Source organism: Hippocampus zosterae, chromosome 2, assembly GCF_025434085.1.
Source record: "Hippocampus zosterae strain Florida chromosome 2, ASM2543408v3, whole genome shotgun sequence".
Taxonomy (NCBI): Eukaryota; Metazoa; Chordata; class Actinopteri; order Syngnathiformes; family Syngnathidae; genus Hippocampus; species Hippocampus zosterae.
This window is the reverse complement of record NC_067452.1, coordinates 15,650,711-15,667,469: the sequence shown is the minus strand read 5'-3', so window position 1 is coordinate 15,667,469 and position 16,759 is coordinate 15,650,711. Positions and strand designations below refer to the sequence as shown.

Below are 16,759 nucleotides of genomic sequence, written 5' to 3'. Positions count from 1 at the left end.
TACTGTACTGTACTGTACATCTAAATAGATGTTAATAGGAGATATCAATCATGTATTTTTATACAAAAGTGGAAGACCGGGGCATGATTAATTATTTCATTTCCTTCCGTGTACCCATCCTACCTTCCTTCTATCCTGCGTGACATTGTTTCTTCCATCCACTCTTCCTTGATTTCTTCATTCCTTGTGACATCCTTGTTTCTTTCCTTTCCACTTTCATTTCTTCCTTGCTTTCTTATTTCCATCATATCACCATAAATCCTATTTCCATTCCTTCCGACCTGCCTTCATCAATCCTTACTTACATGCCAACTTTCAGTGTCTTCCTTCTTTCTTCCCTACCTACCTATCTACCTACCTTCATTCTGTTGTCCCTCCCTGCCCTTTCTCTGTACAATACTTCCATACTCCTATCCTGACTTCCCCCCGCTTTTCCTTCCTTCTGTCTGAAGTAAATTTCTGAATAACAGTTTTCTTCCTTCCTTCTTCTCACCCTCACTCGCTCTTCGTCCCTCCGTCCTTCCTTCTCTCCATCTCCTTTTTCCTTCCTCCCTTCTTGCCTTCCTATTCCTCCTTTCCTGAAATAAAGTAATGTAATACATGGATACCTACTTGGGAAACAGTGTGTACAACACATCTATCTTCAAAAAAGTCCAGGTTGATGGATACGACTGTATTTAGAGGAAGATGCTCTCCAACGTGACACATGAAGCTCGCGGCGAGATGATCGTTGAGTGTATGGAAACTAAACATCAGCGTAATGACTTTCACTATCTTGCCTTGAGTAGAACGCCTCTTTGGGAAGGGGTGGGAGGGATCTCATCGTCGTGGCTTCGCAGCGTGCGTGGGCCATCGTGCTACTCGTTGACGCTTGCCGGCAGAATTGTTTGGGTAGCAAAAAGTGGCTCTGACTTCTTGGACATCCTGCCAACATGTCTGGGGATGAAGAAAAACCCGACCAGACGGTCGCCGATGACTTGGTGGTGACCAAGTATAAGATGGGAGCCGAAATCGCTAACCGTGAGTCGTTTGGATAGTTGAATGTGACAGCAGCTGCCGAATGTTAGCTCTCCGATGCATGCAGCTAGCTAGTCACCACCTCTGTGTGGCAGCTGCTACTGTGCCTTTCATGAGCCGCAACAAATGCGCCAAGCTCCAAGCACCCCGAACCGGAGCAAGTTTGGTTGATTTCGCCAGAGCTTTTCTTGTAACGTGACGAGTCGTTTGTCGCCATACAGCTGTATCGTTAGCAATAGCTAGCTCGCAAGCTAAACGGCTGAGTAATGCAAGCTAAGTGGTGCTAACCGTTAACGTTGACCGTATAACCAAATACGTGCATTTGTAATCTTCAAAAGAGACCCTTTATAACATGTTGTTTATTGCTAACATCGTAAAGGCCTGTTTATAAGACTGGTGATGAGTGACGAGGCAATGACCATTCATTTGAGCTAATTGGTATGTCAAATCAGGTCCTACATTGCGCAAACTCAGGAAAAAAAAGAAACCTGATAGGATACTTTCTCATTAAATGTGTGTAGCTCAGACACAATGCCTTTAATTGGTGGGCAAACTGCGGCCCGCGGGTCGGATCCGGCCCGTTGGTCTTTTTAATCCGGCCCGCCGAAGACTGGTGCACAATTAAGGTTTGATTGCATTTATTTCGTTTGGACTTGTAATGACAGGTATTTCAACACCAGGCGGCGCAGTTACTTCAAGTTGCAGAGCACAGGGAGGGAGGGGAAGACGAAGAAAGAGGGACAGAGTAATGACCATGGAAGGGAAAGTGATATGTATCCGATTAAACGAAGCTGGTAACAAAGTAAGAAACATTCAGGAGACGCCTGGAGTTGGAAAGACTCAAATCTACGAGACTTTGAAAAACAAGGAAGCGATTCTTACTCAGTCCGATTCTGGCAATTTCCATGCTCAGAGTGAATTGGTTGTGGCTCGAGTAAATGAACATATCCTAGAATGGTTTGATTGTTATCATGTTAAAAACTTTCCGCAAACTGGACCGCTAATAAGAGTCGGAAAGCAGTCAAATGTGTAGAGCGTGAACAACAGGGCGCTCAGTACAAATCCTTGAGGAGAACCGGTGCTGAGTGTGATGTTGGGGAGAATGTTACATTATTACTGGCATACAAAGACATTGTGCTATCTTCTTTATTTTCTATTTCTAACTTTTGGCCCGGCCCTCCACAATATTTTCTGCTTCTCATTTGGCCCCCCGGGAAAATAATTGCCCACCCCTGCTTTAATTGGAATAGATGTGTTAATGGAGTTGCCGTTAAGTCGCCGTCTGGTTTAATACTATGCTTAGCCCTGAAATTGAATAGACAAACATAATGCATCTAAACAGACGTCTGTTGGATTTGCACTCCAAATGCACAGGTACAATTACAACTTATAATAGTGTAGCTATCCCATTACAGTTTCAACTCTCATCTGAAAAGGGATATGCTATTATGAACACGATGTTATGATTAGTAAATTATGTTTTGGTTCTAATGACACAGGAATTCGGAGAAGAATATCTATACAGAGAATTGCCAGTCTTTATGAAATGTTTTAAAATTAGAATATTTATTCTCATCAGAGCACAATTGTTTGTCATAATAATAACCGTGTTGAGCGGAGAAGGGCATATCCCAAAGCACTTAAGACACCATTCAAATGTCAAAATGGGTTTGTTCACATTTAACTGTTTTCTACTGTCCAACTAGCCATTCCAATTAATTGTCAAACCTTTTTGTCAATCTTGCAGAGGCCCTCAAGATGGTGGTTGAGGCAGCTCTGGCTGGCGTTTCGGTGCTCAGCCTGTGTGAAAAGGGAGATGACTTTATCATGAAAGAAAGTGGGAAAATCTTCAAGAAGGAGAAAGAGATGAAGAAAGGTAGGCTTTTCTGTTTTTCGGGATGTACTTGTATTGAGTTGTCATCAAATTCAAACATTTCACCCCTTCTCCCAGGTATCGCCTTTCCGACATGTGTGTCGGTTAATAACTGCGTGTGCCATCACTCGCCACTTAAGAGTGACCCAGATGTTGTACTTAAGGACGGGGATCTCGTCAAAGTGTAAGCTGCTGAAGGGTCGAAACAACGTGCTACAGGGATGTTAGAATTCAAAATAAGATTTTGCTCATTCTTTCCTGTTTTGTATACCTGTTTAGTGATCTTGGCGTGCACGTGGATGGCTTTATCTCAAACGTGGCCCACAGCTTTGTTGTTGGTGTGACCAAGGTAAAAACAAAAGAAAAAAAAGTTCATTTGCTTCCACTTACACTGTTTGATTTGCTTACGTTCACTTTTACTGTGTCTCTGCAGGAAAAGCCCCTCACAGGCCGCAAGGCTGATGTGATGATGGCAGCTCATCTGTGCGCTGAGGCTGCACTGCGTCTTGTCAAGCCCGGAAACCAGGTGATATTGTTATACCATCACATCTGATATGATCGACGGTCACGTGGCGTATTCTTTGGTCTAATCACTCTCATGCCTCCCTCTCAGAACACACAGGTCACAGAGGCATGGAACAAGATTGCAAAGTCATTCAAGTGCTCGCCAATCGAAGGTGAGTGACTTGTCTGCGCTCTGAAGCGTACGTGCATTTGGTGCACCTAATTTGACATTGTTGTTCATAGGCCTGCTGTCCCATCAGTTGAAACAACACGTCATAGATGGAGAGAAAACTATCATCCAGAACCCAACGGACCAGCAAAGGTGCGTTCACTGAACTTGAAGTTATGCCGTGTTTCCACCAAGCAATACTCGCCAGAGTATGGTTTTGACCAGGATTTACTTGTTGTTTTGCTGTATATACAGTATATCTCCTTACTACACAAATAGTAGGGGTGAGAAGGCATGTCAAGGCCCGTGCTTGGGTTTTTGGGCGACAGTTTGGTACATTTTTGGTGTTTTGTGCAAAAAGAGAACAGCTCTTTTCGTGCTCAAAAGTGTATTGTTGTAAGTTATTTTGATGGCAAACCCAAATTTTGACAATGGACTGAACCTCTCTGCTTTATGAAAACGGGTGTGAGCGTGCCCCCCCTGCCCTTCCCCTGCGCGCATTCCACCAGTGGATGACTTTGTGTGTACTTGTAGGAAGGACCATGAAAAGGCTGAGTTTGAGGTGCATGAAGTGTATGCAGTGGATGTGCTCATCAGCACTGGAGAGGGGAAGGTGAGACAACCAAAATGTTGAAGTGTTTCTCAGGGTTTTTTTTTTTTTAACCGGCAGTTTTTAAGACATTATGTGTGTGAATAAAACAAAACGATAAAATGCTTTGTGTTGCAAATCAGGCAAAAGATGGTGGCCTGAGGACCACCGTTTACAAACGAGACCCCGACAAGGTGTACGGATTAAAGATGAAAACCTCTCGCACGTTCTTCAGTGAAATGGAGAGACGGTTCGATAAAATGGCTTTCACTCTGAGGTATTTTTATTTACATTTTCTGTCCAATAAGGTGTACAGAGTTGCCCATGGTGTGGCAGTTTGACTTCTTTCAACTTCAATTTAACCACAGGGGTCAATTTCCATCAAATGTATTCCTGACTGAATTCATAACCATTTTGAAACATGTTACCCGTACAGGCTGTTTTAAGTCAATTAATCAAAACCTTTATTGAATTAGGAAATAAATACACATAGAGACAAAGACTCAAGGGTGATCTGGCAAAGAAGGTAGGGCACAATTCGTCAGTAACAGTGTAAAAAAAAAGTATACTTATCTCTTGAAATGTTATGTACTTTTTACTGTTTTTAATAAATTAGTTTTTTAAATATCTTGAATTTGTGATAATATATTTTTTTTATTTTTCACTTATGAAGGGTTCGTTGAATATGGATATTAACTGGTTGGGTTCAGTACTTCTAAGAAGGTTAAGAACCACTGATCTATTTTATAAATTTTTTGAACATGTTTGTAACTCAAAACAATTGCATCTCAAATCATCTTTAGCCACTGAAATCAATAGAAATGCTTCTAATCCGTTCCAGTCTACCTAAAGACCCAACAGCAGCACCAACAAAATTGTAATATTACTCTGTTATTGTGCTTTAATAGTCAAGTTTGATGTTTTGAGGACAAAGTTAGAGCAGGCTCCAATGCCTTTGAGACATCAGGAGGAGGGATAGTGAGTGTGTTGGTAGGAGGATGATGAAGATGGCGCCTGGCAGACAAGAGCTCGAGGAAGATCAAGTCGAAGGTTGATGGAGGGCAGTTAGAGTCGGAGAGGAGCATGCAGAAGAAAATCATAGATGGAAATGGATCACGCCCACACTGTGCGAGTGGGCCACCAGGTGGCAGCATAATACAGTCATGCAGACCCAAAGGAACAAAAACCGCCTCATTCTCGATTTGGCAGGTGATAAACAATATGTGTAATGGTACATTGCCGGTTCATTTTAATATACTTGTATTTGTTTTAAAATCTTAAATTGGTCTCGCCCCAGCCATCTTGCATCTTTGAGCTTTTATTTTCCGTTGCCCGTCCCTCCCTCTGGAAAGACTCACCATTAAATGTTAAACAAGCACCCTCACTGTCCATTTTATTCAAACTTGTCTCAAAACGTGTTTTTAAACTTTTATATTAATTATTTTTTTGCTGCATGTCCGCCCATCTGCATCCTATAGCCCATTGATTTTGTACCCTCTGATTTTTCGCTCCCCTTTACTGCCTCAGGGCGTTTGAGGACGAGGGTAAAGCCAGGCTGGGTGTGGTAGAGTGCATCAAGCATGAGTTGCTGCAACCATTCAACGTTCTCCAGGAGAAGGAGGGTGAGCCGCCGTCTTCCTTGCCCAAGTGTGCCGTGCGCAGTTGAGCTAAAGTGTCTTGTGTGCAGGTGAATTTGTAGCTCAGTTCAAGTTCACTGTGCTGCTCATGGCCAACGGACCACTGCGAATCACAAACAGCCTCTATGAACCCGAAATGTACAAGTCGGTGAATGAGGTGGAGGATGCAGAGTTGAAGGTGAGAAAAGTGTTTGAGTAATGAGACGCCACATCTTCTGACAGAGAAAATAAAGTGAGATGAATGCACCCTCTCACATCTGACTTTGCATTTATTTTCAAAGCCATTAACTGTTGTTGTACCTTGTCTGAACACTTGTGAGGTTATCAAAGTCATTTTAATCTTTTTTTTAATTAGACTTTGCTTCAAAGCTCAACCAGTCGTAAGACGCAGAAGAAAAAGAAAAAGAAGGTGAGTTTTCCCATTTAGGTATTTTGTTGCATTTGATTGGTGCGCCTCTCATTTTGATCTAAGTGCATTAACCTGCCCTTTCATTAAGGCCTCAAAGACTGTGGAGAATGTGACAGGACAGTCGACGGAGACGGAAGCTGCAGAATAAATCTGTCTATTGAGCAATTTGTGACGCAACCAAAGAACAGACGTCATATTCGCTTCTGCCCCAGCTGTCAGAGGCCCTTGTGGCAAGGTGACACCTCTGAAATCCAACAGATGTCAATCTGGGATGAGGCTGCTCTTAAATTTCTTAATTTGACCACATGCTGTCTTGACAAATCCTGAGTAAATCTTACTGTCCTTGAGAGACAATTTGTGTCTGCAACAGTGGGCGAAACTCATCCAGAGCAAATTGTCACAGGAATATTTAGCCATTTGACCTCAAGTCTCATCCCCCCTCTGCCACATAAGATGTCATCACATAAAATGAGTTTCAGATGCCAAGTTGATGAAGAATGCTAACCTCAATGACCTGAAGCGTGTCTAAGAAACGGAACTTCAATTTGTGTGGTCATAATATTGTTGGAATCCTAAATCCTGATGCAGCTACTATCACCCGAGTTATAGTTCTGACACCAACAATAATAAGCCTAATATTGCGCTGCTATTTATACTCTTCAAGGCATCAAGAATACTTGGTGGGCAATATCAATCTCAAGCATAACAAGGAGGATCAATTGAACAGATGAGGAAAAATATTTTTTTTGTTAATTGCATGTTCAAACCTGTTACAGGTTATGCCTTCAGTCTTGTGCCTCCATCAGGTCTGACAGTCTGTGTTTACATAAGAAGTCCAGATATGGATGCTTTTGTAAAAACAAACCACTATCTCAGAGACTATTTTTGGAATCATTAAAAAGCCATCTGACATCATTTGTTTTGGACTTTTTAACGGCATAAATCACAAGAGCACGGGCATTTTAAAAATATAAAGTTTGGTCATAACTGATGTTAATTTTAAATACACGTCTGCATTGCTATTATAGTATTAATATGTACAGGAATATATCAGGTTGTTTTTTGGGTAGAGAGGGGGTTCCATTTTTGGGCTATTCTGCATGCAATGGGGCACAAACTCATACATTACAATTTTGAAAACTGTTTCAACAGTTGTGCACATGGAAGTTGGTTGCCAGCCAATATGCGGGGCACACATAGACAAACATCCATTCGCACTCACACGTGTAGGGAGAATTGAGTGTTCCATTAACCTGCCATGCATGTTTTTGGATGTGGTTGGAAACCAGCGTACCCAGAGAACGGGTTCAGAACATGCAAAGTCCATACAGGAAGGTCGGCAGCGGAATCAAAACCTGCACCTCTGCACTGTGAGGCTGACACCCTAACTTGTCGACCACTGGGCAGCCCCTGGTGCAACCCATTTTCCTATTTAGAAGTTATGTAACAATTTGGCACAGTTATTTATGTAAATTTCATTTTAGCACTTAAAATATGTTTATGATCACAGGCGTTGATCGTTACCCAAATGTAACACATATTGTGATTAATGTCACTAAATTGCTGAATAACAACCAAGGATACGAACGTCTAAAAATAACCCGGACGCGTATGCTGCTTACCCACAGTTGCGATCACTGAAGTCCTTTGAGGTGTAATTGAAACATAATTTCTGAAGAGGCAGTAGTACCGTACTCCCAAATAGTGTCAACACAGCCAGACATGTGACCGGAAATGCGCTGGCGGCCATCATGCGTTGCCACTAGCTAAAGTGTCCCTGAAAAATTCGATTACGACTGATTTATGCACTGCCTTTTCACGTTTTTTTCTGTCTCCACAACGAAAATGCCGCAGTGTGTGGCGTACGATTGTAACAATAAGTCGGGAAGAGGCGCTACATGCACATTTCATCGGTGAGAATGCGATTATGAATACTTCTTTTTCGATTTTAGTTTAATTCAGATATGGTCACATGGTATCTTACTGTAAGGGAAGACAGGCGTGTGTGACTATAAGTACGGTGATTGTGCATAGGAAGAGCAAAATGCGAACAGTGGAGGGAATAATCACAATAGCCGTCGCTCTCAAGACGGGAACGCCGAGTACGGTCCCGTAAACTCGCCAATTAGTACAGTATTCCTAAGAACGTGTGCGAGAATATTCTTCCTGTGTATCTATGTATGATTCGTCATTTTTTTCCTTTTTATATTTTATTGAACATGTACCACACAGTTTTTTAAACATCTACAAGTGGGAACATCTGTGTTTAACCACCCACCCGAATTGCATCTTGGGATACATCCGTAGCCAAACTTAAACAAGTCTCAAAATACTGTAATGCATCCTTAGTTTTGCAATCTTAACCCTCGTAGTCCACCGCTTGCGATAAATGTAAAATTATGTATTTGAATCAAAGGCAAAGGCATTCGGAAAAACATGAGAGAGCTGAAACGTATGGGGGGCGGGGGGGGGCGGGGTTCTAAAATGGCCTAAATTTCATGACGTCACCGGCTGATAATTCTCAGGCATTGCAGCAATAATAAAAAATGTTTTGATTCCGTAATCTTCACAATTTACATATTTTGCACCATAGAGACCCATTATAATTCATATTTTTGAATGCATCGTAAACCTATCGTGTAAACATGCATTTCAGGCGATTTTTACGTCAATCGCTTTGTTTTCCTTTGGACAGACGTTTGCATGCCACATTGTTGGGTTGAGGTCATTCCAATTGTGCAACTTTTAGGTGGCGCCAGAGGATCGCAACTGAGTTTGCCTTTTTGCAGGAGGCTTCAAACCAATGCATTTTACATGAACACGTCCGGTCGGGATTGTTAGTAGGGCTTGGTTGGGACCTCCAGACACAATTTTTTTTTCCTTTTGCAAAAAATAAAGAATAAAAAATCCCAAAGAACTAATAAAAACTATATATGCATGGATAGATGCCTCTGAACATTTTGAGTGTTTGAAAAAAAAAAGAATGTTTGTATAACACAAAATACATCATTACAAAAATTGTAAAATGCGTAACTTGGGGTTTTTTTTTCCATTTGAAGGACCCAAGGGTTAACAAGAACTATTCCGTGCGTTCATGCTTGAACCACAAGAACGGACAGGAATGCAATTTAACAAACGGCTGGCAAGCAGAGTGTGAAGTAAGGAAAAAAAGACTAATGATACAAAAGCCAAAATGAAGGAAAATTGCAGCCAACAGGTTAAATGCGGATCAGAATAAAAAGAATAGCGATTGTTGTAAAAAAAATGCTCCAAAATATCGCAAGGTCAAAGGAATAACTTGGGAACAAATACGAGAGAAAAAGAGGAACGGGGATATTGAAACAGAAGCAGAAACTCAATCATGCAATCAAATGGAACAGGAAATTTAAAGTTACTTTGAATATTGTATCTATAAATAATTATACGAAGTAATCACTGACAGCTGTTAAATAATCATTTCAGTATCGCAAGTAGTGATGAAAAGATCTAACTTGATGTTTAAAAATATAAAGGGGTGTTTTGTTTAGTTAAAAGTATGTAAGCCAAGGCAGTAATCATTGATATAGAGCATTAGGTGGGAGTGATGCACTATTTCAAGTTTGTCAGCCGCCGTTTATCAAACACAACAAAGAAGATGAGGAACAATGCTTTGCATGTCTACATGGTCTGTTCAAGGGTCCGTCTTAAGTTTGGAGTTTTTCTGAACAGATTCCCTAAAGATGAAACCCTGTGCAGAGAATGGGTCCAGGCACTGAGGAGGAAGAATTTCACAGCCACGCCCGGTGTCACATTAATCTGTAGTGACCATTTCCTGGAAGTCGACTTTGACCGTAGTGGCCAGACGACTAGACTCAAGCAAGGTGTCATACCTAGTGTCTTTAAATTTCCTCCATGTCTCCAAAAGGTCGGTGTACACGATTTATCCAGTACTTACAGGTCAAAAAAACATTGTGTGTGTATTGGGGTCATTTTGCAAGCAGGAATGATGGCGTTGTTTGCAAAGGAAGTCCGTTTCTCCAAGAAAAATAATCATAATCGGTTTTGTCATTTTCGGTTGATTCAAGCTTGTTCATTCTACTGGGTCATAATTTAGATGAATAAAAATAAGCCATTTTAAAAACTGACTCCTTAGTCGGCATGTGTTTAATAGACTTACTTCGGCAACCCAGGCTGGACTGTGGAAATTCAGAATGACCCCTAAATTTCAATTCAACTCTTCAACTTAAATTTGCATTGAAGTGGCAAACAGGAAGCAGAATGACAATTGGAATTCAAATTGCAGGAAGTAGAATTGAAATTCAAATACCGGTATATTCCATCCATTACCTGAACCGTCTTATCTTCACAAGGGTCGCCTATCACAAGCAGACTTTGGGCAGTAAGCGGCTACACCCTCAACTGGTTTCCAGCCACTCGCAGGGCAGACAAACAAACATTCACACTCATAATCACACCTGTATTGAACAACATAGCTTTTGTTTTCTGAGTTTGGTCATGTGACATTCACGAGCTGATCTGTGATTGGTCATTACATGGGCAACTATTATGTCGTTTTCATCAAGTGGCAAAATGTGTGCGCCCTGAGATGGACAAAAACAGGTGATTTTACTGCTTAATTCATATTCCACAAACTTGAGATCAATCACAATGCCATGTTTAGACTAGTGTCACAGCACAAAACAGATTATTTTAAAGAAAATGTTGGGCTGACTTGTCCTTTAAAGATGTTCTTCCTGAGCTCCACTGCTCAATTCATTGATCACCTTATGAACTGAAAATAATTCGGGAACCTAGTTGTATTTGCATCTAAATTATCTGGACATACCAACTTCCTCTGCACCCGTAGAGAAAATATTTAGTGTTGCAGGCAAGATATTCCGACCATGATGATGCTGCCTCAATTACAAAACGACAAGCAACATGCAACAACTTCGCCCTGGAAAGTACTTTAGTAAAGGATTACGAAATACGCATTGATTCAATTTATTACTTCAAATATATTCCACAACTTTCCAACATTAAGAATAGTTCTACTGCATTCAGTAGAACTATTTTTTAACTTTACTTGCGTTTGAAAGAGAAATCTATTAAAAGTCTCATTCCCCCTGATTGGTGATAAGTGAGTTTCTCTGAATTCCATCGCATTCAATTCCACTTCCTGAATTCTAATTCAATTTAACAGCTTTTATGGTGGAGTCTATTCAAATTTAAATCCATCCACTGAATTGAATTTTGAATTTTGCACAGCCCTTAGGGTCACTCAAGTGGCATTTTGACACACATTCAACATGCCCTTGAATGTATTTGAAGGCTAATCAACAGAAGTTCCACAAAGCCATTTTTCCAGGCTTATTGAATTCACCTGAGAGTTTTGAGAGGCATTCGTTTTCTCATAGAAGTTCATATGACATTTCAATCTGCATATAAGTTGTCACTTTTTTTGAACAGAAACTGAAGGAACGGAAACCAGCGACCGACAGACACAAATCATCTCATCCAGCCTCCACATTTGCATCAGAGTCCCCAATAAACCCGGGTGCAACAGATCACAACTACTGCCTTGACCCCAACCCACAAAAGGTCAAGCAGAAGCTTGACATCGCGGGGGAAACGATCAAAAGCCTGCGAAAAAAACTAAAGGTTTCTCATCAGAAAACGCGACGTCTGAGGAAGAAGATGGAGAGCTTAACAACTATTTTGAAAGAGCTGAAGAATAAGGGAAAGGTTTCAGACAGTAGTACCCAGATTCCTGCTACAACCTTTCTGGAGTCATTCGCCCTCTCTTTAATCGAGTGAACTGATTGCTAACTCATGACCACGACACAACTCAAGGGAGCATGACTTGGATTCTTGATTTTCCAGGAAAAAAAAACCCCATCAAAACCTAACCACTCTAAATCACAATTTACGCTACTGGGATAATACAGCCTGAATGGCCGATGCAGCCTTTGTAAGGCTCTCATTACTCCATTCAGTGATCCTGGTATAAAACACGCAGTGACAACAGTGTCCAGCCAAAACTCAAGACAGGTAAACATACAATAGTCAAAGTGAATGTCGGAGATGTTAACTTTGAGTCTCAAATCGTGCATGCTGTTTGTGTCTTTTTGCCGGGTTCCTAGAAATGATAATCTGTGTATTCAATTTTGATTATACTTGCTCAACAAGTCAGTCCTCAGCCCTTGTCTGTGTCCATCCACCAGATTTGTGGCATGCATGGCACAAAAAAAAGTTTAAAAAGAAAAAGGGGGATTGGGGGGTTTACCTTCACAAACCCAATTGTTTATCACTGCTGGTTGCTTTCAGTCTAATAAGGTGTGAGAAGTAACTACATTAACATTTCTTTCAAAAACAATATATCAAAATATGGATTGATTTTTGAAATGTAAACAATGATCTATCAAGTCATAGAATTACGGTAATATGGAGTTAGTCAAGTCTCGTGGGTGGCAATTTAAGTTGGGTTTTCAGAAGATTTTGCCAAGCAGGTAGGAAAATTGGGCGGCATGCTGGTCAACTGGAAAGCACGTCTGCCTCCCAGTGCAGAGGTTCAGGGTTTTATTGTAGCTCTGGCCTTCCTGAGTGGAATTTGCATGTTGCTTTTTTTTTTTAACTACTACGGTTTCCTCCCCATAAACATGCATGGCAGGTTAATTGAACACTCTATCCCAAGGTGTGGTTACGAGCGTGAATGGTTGTGAGCATCAATGGTTGTTCGTCTGTGTGCCCTGCGATTGGCTGACAACCAGTTCAGAGTGTATCCCTCCTACTGCCCGAAGACAGCTGGGATAGGCTCCAGCACGCCCACGACCCTTGTGAAGATAAGCGGTTTAGAAAATTGACGGATGGATGGGTGGCCAGTCATAAAACTAGCATTTTTTTAAATCAACTGGAGTCGAAGTCGTGTGACTGGATGGATGGGTGGCAAGTCATAAAACTAGCATGTTTTAAATCAACTGGAGACGAAGTCGTGTGACTGGAGCCTCCCGTCTCTGATTGTTACAGTCTTAATGGTTACTTTTTTCTGGATGCAGTGGGGGACAATTTAAACTGCTGCACACGAGAGACCCAGATTGTAATTTACACTGCAGTTAAATTCTTAATCTGGATCTGATGTAGATTTCTTTTTAATTTTTTTTCATTGTTATGAAAATTGTAATATAGCACTTTAAATGTTTTTGCATTGCAACCTAAACCTAACATTTATATTATACTGTAATTAATAGCGCTAAATTGATGGTAAACATTAGTTCATGTCATACACATTGCAATCCGTGTACAATATTCGTCTCTGTTGCGTTATAATATAATTAATAAAACCGACGTTATGAGAAATGGACTAATTTTCCCAGGTTGCACCTCTCCTCACTGACGTTCGCTTCCTCATGACGCGTGTTTATGACGTCAGTCCCGAGACAGCCTTTCCGTGGTTGGTATGTACTGTCAAATGTTACCGCCAGAATCCGAGGTCATCTGTTTTATCTGAATATAATTTAACTAATCATTTACTTGTATCCGACTCTTTTCAGCCGGACTCATTCGCTATGCGAGCCAAGGTATGCGTTTTTTCTCCACATCCTATAAAAAGAAACACTTTCGCTGTGGCGCTAACTCTTGTTAGCTAGCTAGTTATCAAAATGAGTGTACAACGGAATATATCGCGAGAATTCTAGACCGGTTATTGTTCCATTTCATTGCGATTTAATAGGAATCCCTCTTGACTGTAATATATGGGCTAACTTTACGTTTACAAATGTTTTCTTCTTGCACAGTGGAGAAAGAAGCGCATGCGCAGGTGAGCAATTGCAGTCAGGTATGGTTCGTCATCAGTTTTCCTCAGGTCGCCCCATAATTAATCCTTGATATTACCTATTAGACTGAAGCGCAAAAGGAGAAAGATGAGGCAGAGGTCCAAGTAAGCTGTCCCGTGGAATGCAGTGTGCACATTTGGGTTGCCGGTTTCCTGGCGGACGGGTGGATGGAGATTGCAGCAGGAGTCCCTGTTGTGGGAGTCTTGACACCAATCAGCATGTCCTCGGTGGTTGAACTGTTGTGGCGCCTACAACTTGGACTTTTCCTATGGAGTTTCCTGGACTAGTGTTTAGTCTCTCGATTTTGATTAATTGTTCAAACTTTTCTATGTTGATTAAAGGTTTGGGTATAAAATCATTAGCATGTGTTTGTACTATATTTTGGTAGTACAGTATTTGCAGTGGTACTTAGAAAATGTCTTGGAGTGTGAACTACATACAGTACGTACACATACACCCGAACAAAACAGCGTTTCTGTTAAAGACCAACAATGGAAATAGGGTGGGCACACTGACAACGATGTTTTGGAAATTGGGCATTATTTTTATGATTCAACAAATGTATTTGAAGGGGGAAAATTGGTTGTAGCCAACACAATTTTTGAACAATTCGAGGCAATCACTGCTGATTTCCGTCAGACTTTCACCTCGTTCCACAGATGTTTTTAAGAATTTAAATCCGGATTCAAAGTAGTCTGATGCAGCCTCTGACCAGTGTGAAAGCGCTATATAAATCAGCATGTATTGTATTGTGTTAAACTAAGCATTCCGACATTAAAAATAAAACATTTGGTAGCACATTTTTCCCTCAGAATTTGACAAAATGCACTTTGATGCTTAAATCTCCGAATGGCTCTAAAAAGCCAGGTAAGTTCACAACAATTTGAATATTGAATCTTTGCAGCATTAATCTTTACGGTGTTAAGTGTTTTGCTCCACTTTACATACGTGACTGATGAGTGGTTGTCATTGAAGATACTAAAACTAGATGCGGTGGTGAGTGTATCGATTTAAAAACAAAAAAACAAATGTTTTTCTTGAGCTACCACCAATGAGCTAAATTTAAGAGCGCTGGTTCCACCATCTCTGAGAGGTTTTTCTCATGCGATGTCCACCTGTTAAACAACATCCAGTGAGGCATTTTTTAGAGGCATTAAAAGACTAAACGCAGCCTCTGACAGTAATGTATATCAGACTGAGAATTGAGACCTTTCTCAAACCGTGTGATGCTGTGCAGCTTTATACAATGAGGCCAATGGTCACTTTCTAATATTCAGAGCAAAAAACATTCATGTGATCTACATCCTATGACTTGCATGCCAGTGGGAATGTCGCAACCTTTTGTCCAGAGTCGACTTGCAATGAATGCGTTTGTCTTTCATGACACCCCCCCCCGCCATCCTTTCCCAGCTGGCTTTGGGCAATACACCATGGATGTGTCCATGAACTGGTTTTAAGCCAATCACATGGCGCGTGGACTCGCAAGCATCTCTCTCTCTCTCACACACGCACAAACGTTTGAAATACCGATGTACTGTAAAATTAAACGGAAAAAGCTCTTCACAGGAAGGCCCAAGCTGCCTTTTGAACTTAAAAGAGGCATGCTGGCCATGATACCACCTTGCTGCCCTTTGTAAAATGATGCAAATTATCTATCAGAACTAAAGAGTGATCAAAATCCGCGTGCAGCTTCTGCTTCATGTGTGTGCTCAGTTGTTTCTCAGCTGACAGGAAGTATGACTTAACCATGTGAGTAGTTGTGTTCGTCCAACTTTCACAAGCGGACATCACATTTGATTGACATAGCAAAAAACGTCTTCCAGTGTAAGCTTGCTCTACAGTACTTCACAATTGTCAAAGTCGAGGCCCGGGGGCCAGATCTAGCCCTCTACATCATTTTATGTGGCCCGCGGGAGCAAATCATGTCTGTCATCTATCATGATTCTTGCTGAAATCTGCACCGAAATGTCAAAGTGTTACGGGTAATAAATAATGAGATTTTCCACCAGCCCTCCGAAGGAAGCCGTAACTCCGAAGTGGCCCACAACAAAAAAGGATTTTGACACCTCTGCTCTACTTTATAAACACACTTATTTAATTGAGGTCCCTTGTCACAACACAAGTTAATTCCAATTTGGGAGTGAATGATTTCTAATTGGGCTTGACTGGATAGCTAACCGCTATGTTGCATGCCCTCAACATATAACACTAATGTCACATGTTTTAATGTTATTTTAGTATCATCTTAATGTAGTGTGTTTTAATCCATGTGCAGAGATGGAATTGTACGCATTTGCAGGAGGCGGACCTTTTTCCCTCTAGTGTTGGAGTGCATGGTTTATTTTTGCTCAACTTACTTTGTATTTGTTTCTCCAAAACAAAGTTTGTGCGCTGTCTCTTGAACAGGTTATCACCGTGCTGGTGTTTGCACGGGAACTCATCAAACTTTACACCCTCTGAGCAAATACGACTAATTAGCTGCATCCAGGCAACCGTTAAGAGACTCAAGGCTTCCCAGCGTCAAGTGAAGGTAGTCTGTCCAACATCATACAACTGTTGCTATGCATCAGCAAGCCATGATGTGATCTGCTGGCTTATTACGGGTTCCTAACCAACACGTTTAGTACAGTGACTGAACTGCCACCACAGCGATACACCACTTGACACACCTCTATATTCAATGACTGTGGTGTAGCACTGGATTCCATCATAATAGCAACTGTGGCTAATATTGTATTTCCTATCATGTA

At 41.1% G+C, this 16,759-nt stretch overlaps 2 protein-coding genes across 4 annotated transcripts; both read left to right on the top strand.

The window, feature by feature from the left end:
- Positions 1-810: 810 nt before the first annotated feature.
- pa2g4b (proliferation-associated 2G4, b) lies at positions 811-7,113 on the top strand. The gene is made up of 13 exons (XM_052058149.1): positions 811-1,020; positions 2,765-2,893; positions 2,969-3,074; positions 3,170-3,239; positions 3,324-3,416; positions 3,504-3,567; positions 3,638-3,716; positions 4,098-4,176; positions 4,296-4,429; positions 5,680-5,774; positions 5,840-5,967; positions 6,145-6,198; positions 6,287-7,113. Exons 1-13 carry the CDS (start codon positions 933-935, stop codon positions 6,344-6,346), a joined length of 1,179 nt encoding a protein of 392 aa, XP_051914109.1. The 5' UTR covers positions 811-932; the 3' UTR covers positions 6,347-7,113.
- A 623-nt stretch (positions 7,114-7,736) lies between these two features.
- Positions 7,737-14,370, top strand: LOC127596052 (THAP domain-containing protein 2-like). 3 transcript variants are annotated; one of them, XR_007961360.1, is made up of 6 exons: positions 7,737-8,111; positions 9,907-10,102; positions 11,647-12,228; positions 13,551-13,631; positions 13,728-13,754; positions 13,971-13,993. XR_007961360.1 is itself a non-coding variant. In XM_052058203.1 (6 exons), the coding sequence occupies exons 1-6, from the start codon at positions 8,002-8,004 to the stop codon at positions 14,115-14,117; spliced, it is 480 nt and encodes a 159-aa protein (XP_051914163.1). In that variant the 5' UTR covers positions 7,949-8,001; the 3' UTR covers positions 14,118-14,370. The 3 variants fall into 3 exon arrangements, 2 of the variants coding, with proteins under 2 accessions (XP_051914162.1, XP_051914163.1); XM_052058203.1 differs by lacking the exon at positions 11,647-12,228 and adding an exon at positions 14,075-14,370 and having other exon boundaries at positions 7,949-8,111; XM_052058202.1 differs by lacking the exons at positions 13,551-13,631; positions 13,728-13,754; positions 13,971-13,993 and having other exon boundaries at positions 11,647-12,444.
- The last annotated feature ends 2,389 nt before the right edge of the window (positions 14,371-16,759 follow it).